Source organism: Ranitomeya variabilis, chromosome 1 (assembly GCF_051348905.1).
Source record: "Ranitomeya variabilis isolate aRanVar5 chromosome 1, aRanVar5.hap1, whole genome shotgun sequence".
Lineage (NCBI taxonomy): Eukaryota > Metazoa > Chordata > Amphibia > Anura > Dendrobatidae > Ranitomeya > Ranitomeya variabilis.
The window spans coordinates 250,882,999-250,905,464 of NC_135232.1; the positions used below are offsets into that span (position 1 = coordinate 250,882,999).

The 22,466-nt window shown below is 43.0% G+C and overlaps 1 protein-coding gene across 2 annotated transcripts in view; it reads left to right on the top strand.

The window, feature by feature from the left end:
• The window catches only part of EP400 (E1A binding protein p400), a 306,993-nt gene that overhangs the window by 161,218 nt on the left and 123,309 nt on the right, over positions 1-22,466 (top strand). For both annotated transcript variants that reach the window (XM_077293325.1, XM_077293326.1), the window contains exons 21-24: positions 6,692-6,862; positions 13,415-13,576; positions 14,194-14,340; positions 14,492-14,565. In XM_077293325.1, coding sequence (XP_077149440.1) covers positions 6,692-6,862; positions 13,415-13,576; positions 14,194-14,340; positions 14,492-14,565 — 554 coding nt within the window. The remainder of the gene's footprint in view (positions 1-6,691; positions 6,863-13,414; positions 13,577-14,193; positions 14,341-14,491; positions 14,566-22,466) is intronic.

Here is a 22,466-nt window from a genome sequence, read left to right on the forward strand (position 1 = left end):
ACATAAATTCGTGTAAGACTCTGCAGTGCTTACATGTGAACCTTGTAGAACTTGGCAAAGGTATGAGAGGAAGACCATATAGCAGTCTAACAAATCTATGAGGCCAACGCTTGGTGCATGACAGAGGAGGCCCCACACTGAGAAAGTGGAGTGCGTGGTGACCTTAAATGGATGCGTTCTGTCCATTAGTCAGTAGGCCTCAGAATGGCAGAGCGAACCCAGCAGGCTTCGATAGACTTGGAAACAGCCAAGACCCTTACGAGTACATTCTGGGATTAAGAACACTGAATTTGCGCATCTGATTGGTGCTGTCCTGGGAAGGTAGATACGGAGGACTCTACCAGGTCCAGTTTGTTTAAAGACCACCCTTGATGAAAGGGGACAAAAATGGACAAAAAGGAAGAAAAAAGTATCCTCATTTGGGTGAAATGCAAGCAACCACCTTAGGGAGACTGGATGGTATCGGACGTTAATACTACCTTGTCCTGGTGACACCCTAGATAAGGGGGAACGACCAGAGATCTGTGAGTTTGGAAACTCATCTGGTAGACAAATGGCAACCAGGAAGGAACACTTTCACGAAAGGAGTGAAAGATTTCTCATAGAGGTTTGAATGTTGATCCTTGAAGAACATCAGGCACTAAATTAAGATCCCAAAGTGTGACCGGAGACTGGCAGGGGGGGGGGACAGAGTGCCCAACTCCCTGCAGAAATGTCTTAATCTGCAGGCGAGAAGCTATAATCTTTCGAAAAGAGATGGAAAAAGCAGACACCTGCCTCTTGAGAAAACTAAAGGATAGACCAGATTTGAGGCCCAAATGTAGGAAGGGTAAAATGAAAAACAGATGAAAAGGTGAGGTCTGATTAGTTACACACCAGTGGAAAAAGACTTTCCACTAACGGTACGAAATGCGAGAAAAGGAAGGCTTCATAGCTCTGAACGTGGTCTGGATAACCTGATTGGAGAAAACGTCTGATTTCAGAAAGACGATCTTAGTCATGCCATTAAATAGAGCGACTGAGCATTCTGGTAGGACAGACAACCCTGCGAGAGAAGATCTGTAAGATCCTGGAGTTTCTACGGAGTGCCCGTGAGGAAGTTGATTCCATCTGCGTACCCTTCTGGGGAGATGAAAATGATGGGCACTCCCTCTGTCTTGATCCTCTTGACCACACTAGACATCAGTGGCAAGGGAGGGAACAGGTACGGGAGGGAGCACTGATGAGGCCAAGGAATTACCAAAGCTACAGATTGCTAGCATGATGTGATCTGGAGAACACGTGATGAATCTTGTGACTCTATCAGGTTGATATTTGGGATCCCTCAAAGGAGCCACATGTCGTGGGAGATTAGTTCAGGGACCGCTCCCCGGCGGCTGGCCCTCTTGGCTGAGAAAATCGGTGGCCCGGATCTCCACTCTTGGGATGTGCAGTGCTGAGATCCAAACCGAATCTGCGATACTGTTTGGCTTCAGGTTCTTCCTTTTAACCCCTTTCTGCCCTCGGACTGAATAGTACGTCCGATGGCAGAACCCCTGCTTTGATGGGGGCTTCGGCGGTGAGCCCGCATCAAAGCCGGGACATGTCAGCTGTTTTGTATAGCTGACATGTGCCTGCAACAGCGGCGGGTGAAATCTCAATCCACCCACCGCTATTAACTAGTTAAATGCCGCTGTCAAACGCGGGTAGCAGCATTTAAAGAGCGATTCCGGCCAAAAATGCGCGCATCGGTGACCCCCGTCGCGTGATTGGGGGTCATCGGTGCATTGGCATAACAACCAGAGGTCTCCTGAAGACTAGTAATGAGCTAGTATACTCGTTGCTCGGGTTTTCCCGATCGCGCTCGGGTGATCTCCGAGTATTTTAGTGCTCAGAGATTTAGTTTTCGTCGCCTCAGCTGCAAGATTTACGGCTGCTGGACAGCCTGAATACATGTGGGAATTCCCTAACAAACCGGCATTCCTCACATGTATTCAGCCTATCTAGCATCCGTAAATCATGCAGCTGTGGCAATGAAAACTAAATCTCCGAGCACTAACAAATACTCGGGGACCACCCAAGTGTGCTCGGGAAAACCCGCTCATCAGTACTAAAGACTTCTATGGTGGTTGATGCCAGATTGCTGTGAGCGCCACCCTGTGGTCGGCACTCATAGCAATGCTGTAATTCTACTACATCTACTACGATCTGAGCATCGCACCTTTGTAGCAGAGCCGATCAGGCTATGCCAGCTTCTAGCCTCCCATGGAGGCTATTGAAGCATGGTAACAGTAAAAAAAATAACCTGATCGCTAAACGGCGTAGCGAGAAAAAATTCCAAATTCCAGAATTACTGGGTTTTTTTTGGTCGCTGCGATATTGCATTAAAATGCAATAACGAGCTATAAAAAGAACATACAGTGGGGCAAAAAAGTATTTAGTCATTCAGCAATAGTGCAAGTTCCACCACTTAAAAAGATGAGAGGCGTCTGTAATTTACATCATAGGTAGACCTCAACTATGGGAGACAAACTGAGAAAAAAAAATCCAGAAAATCACATTGTCTGTTTTTTATCATTTTATTTGCATATTATGGTGGAAAATAAGTATTTGGTCAGAAACAAAATTTCATCTCAATACTTTGTAATATATCCTTTGTTGGCAATGACAGAGGTCAAACGTTTTCTGTAAGTCTTCACAAGGTTGCCACACACTGTTGTTGGTATGTTGGCCCATTCCTCCATGCAGATCTCCTCTAGAGCAGTGATGTTTTTGGCTTTTCGCTTGGCAACACGGACTTTCAACTCCCTCCCAAGGTTTTCTATAGGGTTGAGATCTGGAGACTGGCTAGGCCACTCCAGGACCTTGAAATGCTTCTTACGAAGCCACTCCTTCGTTGCCCTGGCGGTGTGCTTTGGATCATTGTCATGTTGAAAGACCCAGCCACGTTTCATCTTCAATGCCCTTGCTGATGGAAGGAGGTTTGCACTCAAAATCTCACGATACATGGCCCCATTCATTCTTTCATGTACCCGGATCAGTCGTCCTGGCCCCTTTGCAGAGAAACAGCCCCAAAGCATGATGTTTCCACCACCATGCTTTACAGTAGGTATGGTGTTTGATGGATGCAACTCAGTATTCTTTTTCCTCCAAACACGACAAGTTGTGTTTCTACCAAACAGTTCCAGTTTGGTTTCATCAGACCATAGGACATTCTCCCAAAACTCCTCTGGATCATCCAAATGCTCTCTAGCAAACTTCAGACGGGCCCGGACATGTACTGGCTTAAGCAGTGGGACACGTCTGGCACTGCAGGATCTGAGTCCATGGTGGCGTAGTGTGTTACTTATGGTAGGCCTTGTTACATTGGTCCCAGCTCTCTGCAGTTCATTCACTAGGTCCCCCCGCGTGGTTCTGGGATTTTTGCTCACCGTTCTTGTGATCATTCTGACCCCACGGGGTGGGATTTTGCGTGGAGCCCCAGATCGAGGGAGATTATCAGTGGTCTTGAATGTCTTCCATTTTCTAATTATTGCTCCCACTGTTGATTTCTTCACTCCAAGCTGGTTGGCTATTGCAGATTCAGTCTTCCCAGCCTGGTGCAGGGCTACAATTTTGTTTCTGGTGTCCTTTGACAGCTCTTTGGTCTTCACCATAGTGGAGTTTGGAGTCAGACTGTTTGAGGGTGTGCACAGGATTACAATTCTAAGTGCTGAGAAAGGATACAATATTTGTGGGAGGAGACAACTCGTTTACATTATGTTCAGACATCGGATCCAAGGCTGAAGAGGCTCTCCTGCTCTTGGCTGTAGCTTGAAAAGAACAAAGTGCTATCCAATCTATTTAAGAATGAGTAAGTACGGAGACAAAAAACTGAGATAAGGAGATCTCGCTAGACCCCTTGGACACTGCAGCGATCAGCCATAGGGATCATTGTAAAAGTAGGACCTGACTCACTGGATAGTGGACAGAGCATTGGAAACGCTGCTGCTATTAATCATGTTGGGTCTAACTACTGGATAGTGGGTAGTGCAGCTGAACCGCATTGCAGATAGCAATGTGGTTCACTGTAGATGGAGGTCCTGACTTGTTGGATAATTCTTGGTAAATCGTATTAAGCGGATGGAGGACAAAGCCTTTGGGTCGTAACCGTAATCAAGTTTGGGTTACGTGGTAGATAGTGATCTGACTCTCTGGATAGCAGGCAGAGCATTTGGACCACTGCTGCAAGCGGTCATATGACAGATGGTTAAATATTTCTCTCCTGAGATTTGAACTCATGATCTCATAGTCAACAGATAGGCGCTTTAACCCACAAAGCCACAGGAACATGACCTGTGACTGACACTTACATTTGCTGTTGCGATCGGCCATGTGGTAGATGGTGCATCCGACTCAATGGATAGTAGGCAGGAAACTTGGATCAATGCTGCAAACGACCATGAGGAACGTGACAGGTGGTGCATCTGAGTAACTGGAGGTGGGCAGGAAACGTGGACCACTACTGTCATTGACTATGAGATACATGGTAAATGGTACGTCTGACTCACTGGATAGTGGGCATGAGATATGGACCACTGCTGCAATCGACCATGGGGTTCGTGGTAGATGGTGCATCTGACTCACCGAATGGTGGCCAGAACACTAGTATGGCTGCTGCAATCGACCAGAAGGTACATGGTAAATGGTGCATCTGATACACTAGATAGTGGTCAGAAAATGTGGATTGCAGCTGTGATCGACCATGAGGTACGTGGTAAAAGGTACATTAGACTCACTGGGTAGGGGACTGAACACTAGTGCTGCTATACCTATAGCACCTAAAGCCTAATTCCCCATGGATGGAAAAGCCGGTGGCCATAGGAAAAAAACACTCCTTTGCTGCGTTCGAAGTCTGGATACCTGACTGAAATAGAGAATTAAAAGAGAGCCACCGGAGGAAGAAATGTACAGGAGCTACATTGGGAAGGACTATAAGATATTGTATACATAGACAAAGAGCAACCATGTCTGTCTAAAATAAGTGTGTCCTGGAGTCATGAACTTTTTTTTTTTTTAACATTAGAGGCACAGGTGCTTTAAGCTGCTGATCCCAAGCTCTAGACGATTGGGAGGGGGAGTTAGGTGCTCTCCTGGAGGGAATGAATGTGAAACATCTAGGCAGAGCGTCTGGCCCAAACACTGCAGTACAGCAGGTGGATGTCTCTTCATGATACTCGGGGGGAAAAAAAGATGTCGCTGAGGAGTCAGCGTTAGGAAAAAAAAAAAAAAGGGTGCGGCGAGTTCCCGCGCTTCTGGGGATCGAGTCACATTGTGGGGGATGAGGGCGGTGGGCGGGAGCACGAGACAGCCTGTACATCTGGTAGTCTAAATGGCAAGGGCGAGTACCGACTCCGGGAGCAGGCCCCTTAACAAGCCAGGGACTAAAGTTAGAAAACCGGTCGCCGGGAGAGGCAGGATGGCGAGGGGCCGTGGTTGGGGCTATAACTGCGTCATGATTTTACATAAAAAACACCATATCACTATTGTGTTTACGGGGAGCCCCCTCCAATTTTTCAAGGACTTATGTGAAGATACTTGTCCTGAACGCCCCGGAATCCATCTTCGCAGCACGATAAGGAAGACTGTCATCAGACGTCCCGGTGGGACGGGTCGGCTGGAGGGTACCGGTCCCTTGGCTGTCGGGCAGCTATAAGGTATGGATACCATCTTCCCACCCTGCACATCTGGCTCTGTAGCGAGCGGCCTAGGGTGTAGTGGTAAGGACCAGTCCACATCTTTGTTCAGATGCCCCAAACACTCTTGATGTGTTAGGGGTGATAGGGTGCTGCCTGGTAGATACAAAAGGATACAGTATTGACACAATCCCTCACTGTGCTCCCGGTCTCTAGGGGGGAGAACAGAGTGACACAATTACACTCTTGTCGCCCAGAATTACGAGCTGTCTCTGTAAAAGATATCATTAATAAAAAAAAAACAACAAAACCTAAAGGTAGAAACAGGGCTGAGAGCAGCCCTGTGTCCACCTCCTACTGACACGAAGCTAAATCTGATGAGCTTCCTGCCAGTTGGTGGGTTTATACTGCTGGGAAGGTGTTAACTTTTTTTTGCAATGTGTCAGCCTCCCAGTGGCAGCAACATACAGCCATGGTTTCCTATGGCCCCCAATGAAGAGAAATATGAAAAAAATGTAGATACTCTTAATACAAAAATTAAATTTGCCATAACCATTAACCATAACATTAGAAAATGTAACTTCCTCATCCTTCACATTGGTGATTACTTACTGTATGTTTATTGATGGTATACAGTTGTTTCTTTAAGTATTATTATTTGATGGTATGAAACAAAAATGGAACTTTTTGGAAAGTGTACAGACAGTATTACTGTTCTGTTGACCACATAGCTGACATCAAGATGACTACCACCCTGAAGTTCTTACTTGCATTGTACAATGATAGTTTCATGCTGTTGTCTGATGATGATGATGATGCTATGACTATGGTAGAGATGATTGATGCCGCAGATAAAAGGGTATTAAGCTTTAAAAAAAAATAAAAATAAATAATGTACTTTTTGTTCTGTAAGTTAATGCTAAATGTGTCCTTTGTTACTTGTTACAATAATGCTTACCTCTTTACGTCCTAAGTTGCAATATTTCGTTGTAATTTATTCAGACTACGCCTCATTTAACTATTAATATCATTCTCAGCAATTACCACTCAGGGTCAGACTACTCATGTCACATTGGGAGCTCCTAGGCCGCAGGCACCAGCAACATTTGCAGCAAGGCAACTCGCCCATTCGCAGACGTCCCAGCATACAGTTCAGCAGAGTGTTCTATCTCCAAGGCTGGTGCTCAGTTCTCAGGCTAGGCTTCCAAGTAAGTGTTGGAACAAAGCCGTGATGACTCTAAGGCAGGGGTCACACTTGCGAATGTAATGCTAGAAACTCGTGTATCAATACCCGGCACTGCCGCCGGCATTCGGGACCGGAGTCTGCTTCTGCATGTATTTTGTATTTCTGTGCAGCCGCACACTCCGGTCCCGGGTATTGATGCGAGAGACTCGCTCAAGTTTCTCGCATCACACTCGCAAGTGTGACCCCGGCCTAAGGGATTATGTTTTTTCTTGTGGAGAGTGCCATGATGGCATAGGGAGACTTATAGGACATGCAATGTTCCTGTGGGAATTTAAATATGTGAATAACTTCTCAATAGAGGAGGTCTTGTACTCCAGTGCCACCAATTGTAAGTAGCTGTCCTAAAAGTCATTATCAACCTTTTAACAAGCCTTACCAAAGACTGCATTGCACTGACTAGTGGAAAATGCACCAAAACACTTGTTTGCAAATGGATTGTTCATTTCAGCTTATGTAGCAAGGCTCGTTCACGGATTGATGTTTAATTTTAGGATTGCTACCTCAAAAAGGTGGTACTAGTGCTCAAGTCCTTTTCCTCTTTGAGAAGGCCATTTTGAGTAGTTGTTGGGACTTTGTGTGCATTTTCTTTATAACTGCAATTTTAAAGTTGGCTAAAGCAAATACAAACTAGAAACCTGATTATTTATTGGTTGTGAATCTTTGACTGATTTTTGTTTGTTCATATGCGTCGTAAAAGTTAATTACCCTAAGCAACTTTTTAAATAGCATAAATAGCATTCAATTAAGATGGCCTATTGCTTAGCCACTGTAAAGTGTGTATATGTGTGTGTGTGTGTGTGTATATGTATATGTGTATATATATATATATATATATATATATATATATATATATATATATATATATATATATATATATATATATATATTTCTCTCCAACAGCAAGAAAATAAAAATAAAAACGGGCACCAGGGTCATATGCACTATTTGTATGGTGGATCCGTAAGTTAGACCAACATGCAGTTATGCAAAATATCGGGTAATAGGTGCTCAGCATGAGTAAATAAATGGAAATAAAAGAAAAAGTGCGGCACTCACCCTTTTGCATTGATATCGTAGTCTTTATTGCTCCGTAAAAGGTTTAAACAAATTCAGTTCATGGAAACGGCAGGTAATTTGAGGGGTGTGGGGAGAAGGTGGACGACGGCCGTTTCGCTCACTGAGCGATTCAATGGGTGCGCGAAACGGCCGTCGTCCACCTTCTCCCCGCACCCCTCAAATTACCTGCCGTTCCAGAGTGCCGCACTTTTTCTTCTATTTATATACATATGTATTATCTTAACTTAGCAGGTTGTCCTGCTGCTTGTACCATGACATCTACAGTACAATTGTCCTGGTTGATAAAGGTCCTGAACTGATGTCTTCGTGATTGTGAAGGATCACAATTACAATGGGTATAGAAATGACTAAAGCAATGTAGATCACAGACAAAGAACGATAGGCTTAGGCTACTTTCACACTAGCGTCGTGTGACGTACGTTGCAATGCGTCGTTTTGGAGAAAAAAACTGTATCCTGCAAAGTTGCCCGCAGGATGCGTTTTTTTCTCCATAGACTTGGATTAGCGACAAATTGCGACGTTTTGGCGGACCGTCGGCACAAAAAAAGTTCCATGTAACTTTTTTTGTGCATCGCGTCCGCCATTTTCGACTGCGCATGCGCAGCCGAAACTCCGCCCCCCTCCTCCCCGGACATTACAGTGGGGCAGCGGATGCGTTGAAAAACTGCATCCGCTGCCCCCGTTGTGCATTTATTTCACAACGTCCGTCGGGCCGACGCATGGCGTCACACATGGCTAGTGTGAAAGTAGCCTAGAATAAACACTAATTTGTTCTGTCATGTATATCATGTTATTGGCAGCACATCTCATTTTATACTGGACACTGGTGCTAAAGAGAACAATGGCCCTGATTCATTAAGACTAGTGTTGTTCATGCCAGTCTAATTGAATGGGACCGCTGAAGTAAGATGCACCTAATTCATTAAAGGGAACCTGTCGCCAGGAAAAAGAGCTATTAACCTGCAGATATGGGATTAATCTGCAGATTAATAGCGTTAACAACTTGCTCGGCGCCTGCACTTACCTGGACACTGCAGGGAGAAAATGAACTTCACTGCCTGCGTTCTGGTTTCAGTCATGGAGTCAGTGCTGGCGCGAGTTTAGTCACCGCTCTGCGTATACACAGCAGTGACTGTAATTGCACGCTTGGCACTAACTTTGCATTAAGGCCAGCTGTCAGTGAGGACCAGGGGCGCGGTTATAGCCACCGCTCTATATACTCTGTTAACCTCATATTTGCAGGTAACCTGGAGACGGATTCTTTTTAAAGGAAATCTGTCATCAGATTTTTGCTACCTCATCTGAGAACAGCGTAATATATTACTGAATCCAATGATGTATCCGCCCACACCAGGCTCTGTACAGTGGCATGAAAGTCTGGTCAGAATTACTGTTATTGTGAACAATTAAGCAAGTTGAAGATTAAATGTCTAAAAAGCCTAAAATTAAAGACCCATTTCCTTTGTATTTTAGGCAAATAAAAATATACTGTATAGTCATTTTTAAAATTACAAAAAGGGAAATGAGCCAATGCAAAAGTTTGGGCATCCTTGGAGATTTGTGCTCAGATAACTTTAACCAAGGTTTTAGGCCTTAATTACGGTAGCCTGTTAGGGTTATGGCTGCTTCACCATCATCGTTAGGAAAGGCCAGATGACGCAAATTTCCCAGCTTTATAAAAACCCAGCCTCATCTAATCTTATGCCAAAAACAGCAGCCATGAGTTCTTCTAAGCAGCTGGCTAGCACTCTGAAAAATGAAAATGGTGGAGGCCCACAAAGCAGGAGAAGGGTATAAGAAGATGGCAAAGCGGTTTCAAGCTGCACTTTTCTCAGTTTGAAATGTAATTAAGAAATGACAGTTAACAGGAATAGTGGAGGTCAAGCTGAGGTCTGGATGACCAAACAAAACTCAGTGAGAGCTGCTTGTAGGATTGCTAGAAAGGCAAATCAGAACCCCTGCTTGACTGCAAAAGACCTTCAGAAAGATTTAGCAGACTCTGTAGTTGTGTTACATTGTTCTACTGTTCCGAGACACCTGGTTCTGCAATTTCCTCTGTCTTTCCGTACCCTAGGAAGTCATTCATCTGGAGAAGGAGATTTAAATTCATTTAAATTGGCTAAGTGTTCCATCACCATCTCTCTGTTTATAGATAGTGTGGATTATTGTATTCCTTCGATAGCACCATGAACATCAGTTGATGCTACAATTGCTTTCTTAGATGCTCTAACTAAGGCTAGGTTCACATTGCGCTAGGGCAGTCCGTCTGACGGACCCGTTAATAAGTATGCAAAACACAATGTAACGGACATTGTAACGCACACATAGACTTGCATTAGTATGACGCATCGTAACGCATGTCAAAATTGTCATGCGTTTGCAACATTACGTTTTTTTGTGACGCCTACCTTCGAACGCGGCCTGCAGCGTTTTCGGGTCCGGTCAAGCTAACGCACGTGTAACGGAAGCGTTAATTCTGCCATTGAATTGTATTGCAAACATAGCCAGACACAAAACAAGCAAAATGTCCAAATGAAACCATGCGTTGGATTACATTATAATGAGGCTTTTCCATGTGGTCATGTGACAGGAAATATGATTTCAGCCATTTTGGAGCAAACACACTCTGAAAACACCAGCAACAGAGTGTATCTCATCCTTCACATGTGAGAGCAGAATATCAAAGGTTTCGATAGACATCTGCAGATAACGTTGAAATTTAAAGGGACTATCCCGAAGCTGAGCATACAAGGGTGTGAAAGGCACCATATGTATTACGTAAAAAATTCACTTCATGGATCCAATATCTCCTTTGGGAAATACGCCTTCTCTGCCGAAGTCGCAACTGCATCAAGCGAAATCTAACAAGCTCAGACACAAACATCTGCTTGCAGCAGAAGTTCACTCAATGCTTTCAAAATGGAGAATGTTTATCCACACATACCTGACACTAACAAAAGAGAGAAAAAAAAGAGAACAACTTTATTGACAGTGCCCGAAGGTAGACAAACGGATGCTTCACGAACGGACATCAAAATAACATAACGTCACGTGTGTTAGCGCGAAGCCAAATTTACACCAAATTTGGCTCATTTCAGTACATCCGTTTAACGGATCCGTTAAACGGATTGTACTAAATGCAATGTGAACCTAGCCTTAGAGAACACAGATGCAAAAATAGGAGTATAAAAGTTCGGCCATCTCAACATCTTCACCCTTTTCATTCTGTAAAAATCCTATATCATCTTTGATAGCATCTTTGACATTTCTTTGCTTTTGACATACCCCCAAGATCCTTTTTTTACTGCTTTTGGTCTCCCTTGCAAGCCTTACTTCATTACTGGCTTTATCTCTTCAAACGCTTTCCCTGCAAACAGTATTATATTCATAGGTGTTGACCCCTACAGCATGCTGTCTTCAGACTACATAGCAAAAACAGTCTCAGAATCAGTGGGATCCGTTGAAGCATTCCAGAGTTATTATTACATAAAGTAACACTGGTCAGAATTGTAAAATTTGGCCTGATCATGAATGTAAAAACAGGCTGGGGGGAGGGGTTAAATTGTTTATTACAATAATGAAAAAATGTGTCATGGGGACTCCTCTATTTTTGATAATCAGCCAATATAAAACAGCTGGGGGTTGCAGCCCGCAGCTCTCTGCTCTAATTGCTTTGGTTATCAAAAATAAAGAGGAACCCACAGCATTTTCTTTTATTTATTGGTTGCACAGGCGCCAGATGATGAATACTTCCATCAGCCTCACCTGCTCTGATAGTGAAAGCAGAATATAGAATGATGAGTAGTACTCCCATCAGCCCGACGCCTGTGACCGGTGGCATCTTTTTTTTTTTTTTACCACTAGTCAGAGCTGCTAGTTCAAATGCTGTCAACTGACATTGTGGGAACTATGGCGCTCTGGCCTGTGTTAACGAACTTGCCACCTATCAGAGCTGCCAGTGTTTCTCGTGCTGTCACACAGAAGACAGTGTGGGAAACAGCTTATGTTTGGGCTGCCTAACCCGAACAGTAATACGGACTTCCTGGAGAAGTCCACGTTCAGCGTCCGTGCACGCTCACTACTCACAACCCCTTAATGGTAGCCACCAACTCTCTGGCAATTCCATGGTTCCAAATTTTACTCGGTTATCTCTTCCCTTCTTAACCTTTGCTACCCAAATTGCTCAAGAAGGTCAGGTTAGAAATAAGTCGTCATCCTCTTGGTCTTGGACTGTCCCAGAAGATCACAGTATGTGGAAATGGTCATTTTCCTTTCAACCGTTAAATGGAAGATTTCAGCTTTGCCAGATCTACTTTCCAAGGGGAGCCTCTACCACCCATATTCCCGGTCAATCAGTATAATGGCATGGCTGTTGAGGCCACAGTTTTGAAAATCTTAATGTTTTTCTAATCAGGTTGTGCATACCTTGTTCAAGGCAAAGAAACCATCCTTGTTTTGTATCTACTGTACCATCTTATCTGGAAGGCCTTCCTCTGTTGGTGCAAATCTCACAACGTCACCTCTATGGTTTTTTCTCTAACCATCTCTCCTTGAATAGCTGCACTCAGGTCTTGAGTCTGGTTTGGCTCTTAACTCTCTCAAGGGTCAGCTCTCAGCCCTGTCTTCATTTTTCAGAAAGATCTGACTTCTAAGCTTAAAATCAGAACTTTTCCTTCTGGGTGTTGCCCACTGTTTTTCTCCTCTATCAGCTTGCATTGGATCTCTGGAACCTAAACCTGGTACTTAATGCTTTTCATTGTCCTTCTTTTAAATCAATCAATAGTATTTACCCACCCTGGCTTTCCTGGAAAGTGGTGTTTTAGATTGCTGTTGCTTCAATGAGGCGAGTATTAGAACTGACTTCTCTGTTCCTGCCGCTCTTTGTTTGTTGTCCTTTTACCTATGCAAGGTGGTTTTTCGTAAAGTACCCTCGTTTCTTCTCAAGGTGGTTTCTTCATGCCCCCTTAATGAAGAGATTGCTCTACAGTACTTCTCTGTCCTTTTATTCCATTCCAGAAACCCTGACACTGTTTGGTCTTACTCAGAGTTTTGCAAAATTAAGTTGTTTGGATGAAAACTGGATGATTTGTCATTTGTTCATGTGACCTTAACCTTAGTGCCAGCAGAGCTATTAATGGATAGAGGGTTCACATAGAAAGCCAGCACATGCTGACAGTGAAGGAGGAACACAACACAATAATGATATATTTAATCAGAGCTGTGCTTTCATTAACTGCTACTGATTTTTATTTTGGTATTGATTTACAGGATTTAGACTGCTCATATATCCATCTTCTGCAATAAAATGTCCATAGGATCTGAAAAAAGCACTAGCCATTTCAGTCATAATTCCTATTAGAAACAATTACAAAAAACTAAAATGTCATGATTTAAGCCAATTGGCATGACTGTTTATTTTTTTTTTTATTTTGCATAGGTGGAGAAGTCGTAAAAATTGCCCAACTTGCTGCTGGGGCATCCCAGGGACGAATTGCTCAACCCGAGACACCAGTTACTCTGCAGTTCCAAGGAAATAAATTTACTCTATCCCAGAGCCAACTACGCCAACTTACTGCTGGCCAGCCCTTACAGCTACATGGTATCTCAAAAATTGCAAATAACTTTAATACGATTTTAGATTATTCACCTTCTAGGGTTAATTCTAAGACTTAATTCGCAATGTCAAGAGCTTATCCTTTCTGATACAGAGCTTCAAATCTTTGACTTCCAGGGGTTGTCTACCCTTATTGTCCTTTTGTTTATTTAGCTTAAATCCATTTTTGTGGGACTAACATTTTTGCAGTTGGATTTCTTTGAAAATGTTGCACCATTTGCCTTTAACCGGCTTTTTGTTTCCTTGCATATTCAGCTTTGATGTGCTCTTTGGTCACAAGTCAGCTGAGAGAGTAACTATTAATCTAAATTAGAATCCATCAATTTTTTCTCTTTTGCCATCTATAACACGGATGTTATAGATGGCAAATGGTGCAATATTGTTGATGAAATCCAATTGCACTGGTGATTTTTAGCCCCAAATGCATTCATTTAGGTAAATTAAGAAAACTGTCTGAAAAGTGGTGAACCCCTTTAAATGATAAAATTGGAATTGAATAAGAAGAATTTTAAAGAAAAGACTTCCATTTTGAATGTACATTATATTCACTACTGGATTTTGCTTAAAAAATGCATTTTATTCAATTAGGTCTTCTTTGTTAGGTAATGTTTTACAGATTGTTTCAGCCCCTGGCCAGTATTTACGTCCTCAAGGATCTGTTGTTCTTCCATCTATGCCACAAGGTACTAATGTTACGAGAAATCAGCCCCAAGTAGGAGCTTCCCATGTTAATACTGTATCATCGGCAGGTAATTATGTATTTTACAATAATTTCTCATACAAAATTTGCATATCATATTCATTTCATATTTCTTGTATTTGGCCATTTTTTATTGTCTTTGGAAACCCACTAATGTATTGGTTTGTAATATAGAATACTGTTTTTCTTTATTGCTTCAGTAACTCCCAGATCCAATCAAACTACAGTGGAGACAGTACCAAAATCCGCTTCTGCTGCGCTACCCAATGCACAGGTATGTACATTGCCAAGGTAGTTATCAAATGTAGAATGAGGGGCTCTTGCTATGTTAATCTCATCTAATTATGAATACGGTATGTTACCACTGTTCAGACTTTTTTTTTAAAAAACCATTTTTGCCGCAGCTGGGTACACAATACAGTGTGAAAGTTTCCTTGGGCGGCCATTAGTCAGCCAGCTACAATGTTTTATTTTATGCGTCTCATCTGCATGAAGGAGGAATTTGATATTGACATATAATAGTGGTTTTAACCCTTGTGGATGTATAAACTGTGATTTAAAAATCAATTTACTGTGAGTCATTAAATACAGTTAGCTAAAGTGAAGATGTAACTGAGTTGTAATGATTGAAAACTGATCTGCGTTCACATTTTATTCAGAAAGCTGAAAAATCAAACACGAATGGTTGTATACGTCCTCTTCATATGCTAATTGCAGCATTATCATTATGGCCTTCTCTATGAGGCCATGTGCACACCTTGAGTATTTGATGAGTTATTTTTTACCTTAGTAGCTGTAAGCCTAAACTAAAAGAGGAACAGTCAGAGGAAAAGTACTGTATATGCTCGAGTAAAAGCTGACTCGAGTATAAGCCGAGACCCCTAATTTTGCCACAAAAAAGTTGCAAAACTTATTGACTCGAGTATAAGTCTAGGTTGGGAAATTCAGCAACTACTGGTAAATCTCAAAAATAAAAATAGATACCAATAAAAGTGAAATTGATTGAGACATCAGTAGGATAAGTGTTTTTGAATATCCATATTGAATCAGGAGCCGCATATAATGCTCCATACAGTTCGATGGGCCCCATAAGATGCTCCATACCAAATACGCCCCATATAATGCTCCATAAAGTTCATGATGGGCCCCATAAAATGCGCCATATTATAATATGCCCCATATAATGCTGTGTAAAAGGTTAATGATGGCCCCCATAAAATGCTCCATATTATAATATGCCCCATATAATGCTGCGTAAAAGGTTAATGATGGCCCCATAAGATGCTCCATAAAATATTATTCCCTATATAATGCTGCACAAAGGTTGATGGCCCCATAAGATTATGCCCCATATAATGCTGCACAAAGGTTGATGGCCCCATAAGATTCTCCATAGATTATGCCCCATATAATGCTGCACAAAGGTTAATGGCCCCATAAGATGCTCCATAGAATATTATGCTCCACAGAATATTATGCCCCATATGCTGCTCCATAAAGGTTGATGGCCCCATAAGATACTCCATAGCATATTATTGCCCATATGCTGCTGCGATAAAAAAATAAAAAAATTACATACTCCCCTCTCGTCACTGGGGGAGAGGTGCCGGGGTCCTGAGCAGGCGGGGACAGCGGCACACTATGGGGGTCAGGTGCCGGAGTCGCTGCTGGCTCAGGCCCCCGGCACTTGCGATATTCACCTGTCCCCGTTCCACCGCTGTCTTCCGGGTCTCTGCAGTGATTGTTCAGGCACAGGGCGCGCACTAACCACGTCATCGCGCCCTCCGACCTGAACATCACAGCCAGAGGATGCGGAAGACGTAGTCCGGCGACAGGTGAACGGGGACAGTTGAATATAGCATGGCTCACCCTCCCCCGTCATACTCATCCCCTCCTGGTGCGGTCCATGCTTCTCCAATGCAATGGTCTCTGGCGCCGGCAGCTTGTTCCTGTGTTCAGCGGTCACATGGTACCGCTCATTAAAGTAATGAATATGCGCTCCACCCCTATGGGAGTGGAGTCGCATCCATATTCATTACTTTCATGAGCGGTACCACGTGACTGCTGAACACAGGAACAAGCTGCTTGCGCCAGAGACCATCGCATCGAAGAAGCAGGGACCGCTTCGGGAGCAGGTGAGTATGATGTGACAGCCACCACTCCCCCGCCGACCCCCTGGGACAATGACTCAAGTATAAGCCGAGAGGGGCACTTTTAGCCTAAAAAAAATGGGCTGAAAATCTCGGTTTATGCTCGAGTATATATGGTATAATAGAAACACGTCACCACTTCTGTATTTATCATCCACTCCTGGTTTTGGCCTACAAATACTGATGCAAAAAACTCACCAAATGCTGTGTATGTGGCATAAGGCTTTGGTCACATCTGCAGAAAGAACCACATTTACTTAAAATGGGGTCCTTTTGAGTATCTCTTGTGTTTTATTTTAGTCAAATTGTTACCTGCAGCATTTTTTGTAAGTTACGGACATTATGAACATAGCCTAACATTCTTGCACACCTTATGTTTATTCTGAATTCAACTGCCCAGCTGATCCACATGCTCCTTGGCTTCTCTACCATTTGTGCTGTTAGTCCTTTCATTGGCTACTAAAGTAGTGACAATGGCTCGCAAAGCAATTCATAGTCTGTCCCATAGTATGTTTACTTTGTACATATCACTAATTTAATTAAACTACTAATCTCAGCTGCCATAAGCACCAAGACATTATGGACTAAACTTGGCAAAATCACAAAAATAAATGGGTTTGACATACTGATGTGCCTGCTTTTTATTTACCGTATATACTCGAGTATAAGCTGAGATTTTCAGCCCATTTTTTGGGGTTGAAAGTCCCAGGGGTCGGCAGGGGAGGGGGAGCGGGGGCTGTCTAATTATACTCACCTACTCCTGGCACGGCCCCTGCAAGTCCCTGGTTCCCCGGCTCCGCAGCTTCTTCCTGTACTGAGCGGTCACATGGTACCGCTCATTACAGCAATCAATATGCGGCTCCACCTCCCATAGGGGTGGAGCCACATATTCATTACTGTAATGAGCTGTAACTGTGACCGCTCAATACAGGAAGAAGCTGCGTCTTCTGCAGTGACGCTCAGGTCAGAAGGCGCGATGACGTGATTAGTGCGCTCCCTCTGCCTGAACGTCAGTGCAGAAGACGCTGAAGATGGAGCGGTGCCGGAGCGAAGTCAGGTGAATATTGAAAGTGCCGGGGGCCTGAGCGACGGAGAGGTAAGTATGTGATTTTTTTTATCGCAGCAACAGCAAATGGGGCAAGTGTCTGTATGGGGCATCTTATGGGGCCATAATCAACGTTTGTGCAGCACTATATGGCACAAATATCTTTATGGAGCATCTTATAGGGCCATAATCAACATTTGTGCAGCATTATATTGGGCAAATGTGTCTATGGAGCATCTTATGGGGTGCCATTATTAACCTTTATGCAGGATTATAAGGGGCATATTTTAATATGGAGCATCTTATGGGGGCCATCATAAACTTTATGGAGCATTATATGGGGCTCCTGATTCAATATGGATATTCAAAAACACTTAACCTACTGATGTCTCAATTAATTTTACTTTTATTGGTATCTATTTTTATTTTTGACATTTACCGGTAGCTGCTGCATTTTCCACCCTAGGCTTATACTCGAGTCATTACGTTTTCCCAGTTTTTTTGTGGCAAAATTAGGGGGGTCGGCTCATACTCAAGTATATACGGTATTTTATTTTTTTTTCCAACAAAAACACAGCAAAACCTGAGACCTTTTTTTTTTTTTTTTTTGCACTTTTCCCATCTCTTCCTATGGGTGAAAAACACTGTAAAAACACTGAAAGAAGTGACATGTTGCAGTCTTCAAAAACACGTCAGTTTTCCAAATCAGTCAGCAAAATAAAACTGTGTGCATGAGATTTCTGAAATTTCATAGGCTTTGCTTGTACTGTAAAACACAGCTTAATCCCTTAAAGGGCCACTGTCACCCCCTCCAGCCGTTATAAACTAAAAGAGCCACCTTGTGCAGCAGTAATGCTGCAGTCTAACAAGGTGGCTCTTTTAGTTTTTGATTCAGTTATTCCCTCAATAAAGCGTGTTAAAATTTGCCCTAAATACCTGTCCTTAGACCTGGAGGCGGTCCGAAGCCTCCTCTGTGAATCTCCCAACGGCCGTCACTCTTCTCTTCTGGGGATGTGGTCGCCGCCCCCTTCGCGCTGTTTCTTCTTAAATCCTGTGCGTGCCTGCCTGGTGCAGGCGCAGTCTTCATTGTCCGTCATAGGTCAGATGCAGGGTGCCTGACTGCGCCTGTGCGGGCAGTGCGGCCACCCTGTTGCTGAATCCCCGCCCCGCACTGTGTTATTCATTATGCACAGTGCGGGGCTGGTATTCCTGGGCATGCGCACTGCGCTGTTCAGACGCTCCCCCAGCTCCCCCGCCTTCCAGCGTTGCCGTAATATACAGGTTTCCTTGCCAGCGTTTGGAATGAAGCAGCCGCAAATAACAACGCTGGAAGGCGGGGGAGCTGGGGGAGCGTCTGAACAGCGCAGTGCGCATGCCCAGGAACCCTAGCCCCGCACTGTGAGATTTTTTTTTCGTGACACATTATACTTGATGATGATGGTAAATTTATGTTGATGCTTTTTGCGTTTATTGATAAAAATATCAGAAATGTTACAAAAATTTCAACAAATTAGCAGTTTTCAAACTTTGACTGATTATTCTTTAACCCCTTAGTGACAGAGCCAATTTGCAGCTTGATGACCCTGACAATTTTTACAATTCTGACCACTGTCACTCTGAGTTTATAACTCTGGAACGCTTTAACGGATCCCGCTGATTCTGAGAATGCTTTCTATATTGTCATAGCGGTATCATTTCTTCAATATTATTTGCGTTTATTTATGAAAAAAATGGAAATACGGCGAAAATTTTTAAAATTTTGCAATTTTCAAACTTTTAATTTTTATGCCTTTAAATCAGAGAAATGTGTCACACAAAATAGTTAATAAATAACATTTCCCAAATGTCTACTTTACATCAGCACAATTTTTTACACAATTTTTTTTTTCTGTTAGGAAGTTATAAGGGTTAAAAGTTGACCAACGATTTCCCATTTTTACAACAAAATTTACAAACCATTTTTTTTTTTAGGGACCATCTCACATTAAAAGTCACTTTGAGGGGTGTATATGACAAAATACCCAAAAGTGACACAATTCTAAAAACTACCCCTCGAGGAGGTCAAAACCACATTCAAGAAGTTTATTAAACCTTTATGTGCTTCAGAGGAACTGAACCAATGTGGAAGGAAAAAAAAAGTGTTTCACATAAGATTATAACGTAGAGCCGTGAAAATAAAAAATCATAATTTTTCCACAAAAATTATCTTTTCACCCCCAAATTTTTACTTTTACAAGGGTAACAGGAAAAATTGGACCAAAAAAGTTGTTGTGCAATTTGTCCTGAGTACGTTGATACCCTATGTGTGTGTATGTGGGGGGGACACCACTGTTTGGGCGCATGGCAGAGTTCGGAAGGGAAGAAGCGCCGTTTTGGAATGCAGACTTTGATGGAATGGTCTGCGGGCGTCATGTTGCGTTTGCAGAGCCCTTGATGTGCCTAAACAGTAGAAATTCCCCCACAAGTGACATCATTTTGGAAACTAGACCCCCCCCCCCAAGGAGCTTATGTTGTTGTGTGGTGAGCACTTTGAACGCCCAAGTGCTTCACAGATGTTTATAACGCAGAGCCATGAAAATAAGTCATTTTTTTCCCACAAAAATGATTTTAGCCCCCAATTTTTTATTTTCCCAAGGGTAACAGGAGAAATTGGACACCAAAAGTTGTTGTCCAATTTGTCCTGAGTACGCTGATGCCCCATATGTGGGGGTAAACCACTCTGGGCGCACAGCAGAGCTCAGAAGAGAGGGAGCACCGTTTGACTTTTTGAACTTAAAATTGGCTGGAATCAATGGTGGCGCCATGTCACGTTTGGAGACCCTTGATGTACCTAAACAGTGGAACTCCCCCCCAATACTAGCTCCAACCCACCCCTAACCCTAATCCCCACCCTAACCGTAACCCTAATCACAGCCCTAACCCCAACACACCCCTAACCCTAATCTCAACCCTAATCCCAACCCAAACCCTATCTTTTTTTTAAAGAAATCAGATACATTTTTATTAGAATATGACAGAATGTAACACAAGTGTTACATGGCAATGCTCCTTTTTCATTATAACAACCCCCCTTCCCATGGAGACCTTCTCCCCACCCCACCCCCCAAAAAAATAAAAAATAAGACACAATTTACTTACCCATTGACAATATCCAACAATAAAACAAATCACCAAGTATGACATTACAATCAAATACACAGGTGTTAATCTAACTGATACTATCCAACCATGGCTGCCATAATCTATGGAATTATTCCTGTTTATTCCTTTTAATACAAATACTTCTTTCCAGTTGCATTATATGATTCTTTTGAGCAATAAATTCCTGTCTGGACAGGGGCTCTTCTTCAATCAAATATTTTGCTATAAATTTTCTGGCAATGAACAATAATCTTGCAATTACTATTTTGATTATGTTGTCTGTTTCTATTTCCTCCACATACCCCAATATATATGTCAGTGGGTCCCTAGGGACAGTACCACCCATACACCACTCCAATACGGTTCAACACCACAATCCAAAAGGACAACAATCTGGAACAATGCCAAAGCATATGCAGTATGCCAGCTCGGGCAACCACTACCCCATACACTGTTGCATTTTCATCCAGTTATATATATTTTTATTTTTTCATCTTGTTTTACTCCTGGGTGCGCGTCCCTTTTCATCTACAATTTGTATTTTTGCATTTTGGTCCATACTTTTATTTCTTACCAGTATTTATTTTCCATTATTTGTACCTTCTTTTACTGGAATTGTACGGTAATAAAATTAAATTATATCACATTGGACTGTATGGTCGGTTTATGGTCTCTTTCTGGTTGTGGGTGTTCAATTCCCGACTGTCCACACTATTCTACATTGGTCCAGGTGTACTGGTAGTAGGTAATAAGGGGCATAAGTTAAGCTCCTCAAATGACGTCAGTGTAAGGCCATGTTCACACATTGCGTTTTTTACTGCGGATCCGCAGCATTTTTGACGCTGCGGATCCGCAGCAGTTTTCCATGCTGTGTACAGTACCATGTTAACCTATGGAAAATAAAAACCGCTGTGCACATGCTGCGGAAAAAAACACGCGGAAACGCAGCGGTTTATTTTCCGCAGCATGTCAATTCTTTGTGCAGATTTCGCAGCGGTTTTACACCTGCTCCATAATAGAAATCCGCAGGTGTAAAACCGCAGTAGAATCTGCACAAAAACCGCAGTAAATCCGCAGGAGAAACGCAGTGTTTTTGCCCTGCGGATTTATCAAAATCAGTGCGGAAAAATCCGCTCACCATTTCGCAGCGTTTGCTTATAGCCTTAGGTCAACCTGAATCCCCAGATATTTAAACTGTCGGACCACCTTTAATTTAGTTATTTAATTCTACCTCCCTGGTATATTCCCCTTCCCCATCTATTGGTAGTACACTTGATTGGTTCCAGTTAATGATCAGCCCTGATATCCGTCCAAATCCCTCAATAAACTTAACTACATTACTCAGGGCTTCCTCAGAATTCTCCAAAAATAGCAAAATTTCGTCCACATAAAGAGCTCCTTACTCTTCTGCATTCCCATATGTAAACCCCGTCACCTCCTGCGATCTTATTTTGGCAGCTAGTGGCTCCACAACCAGGGCAAACAGCAACGGTACACCAGACATCCCTGTCTCGTACCACGAAACAACGGAAACCCCTCCGACAATTTGTTATTCACTTTAATTCGGGCCACTGGAGAGGAGTACAGCAATTTTACCCACGAGGCAAACGCTGGCCCGAGCCCAAAGTGACATAGCACCGACCACAGATAATTCCATTCCACGCTGTCAAAGGCCTTATGTGCATCTAAAGATACCACCTCTGTTACCCACATTTTCAGCTGGAATTTGCATATTTTGGTATAGCCTCCTTAAATTAACAGCAGTGGATTTACTTGGCATAAAGCCAGACTGGTCAGGGTGGACCACCTTATCTGTTATCCGGATCAGTCTATTCGCCA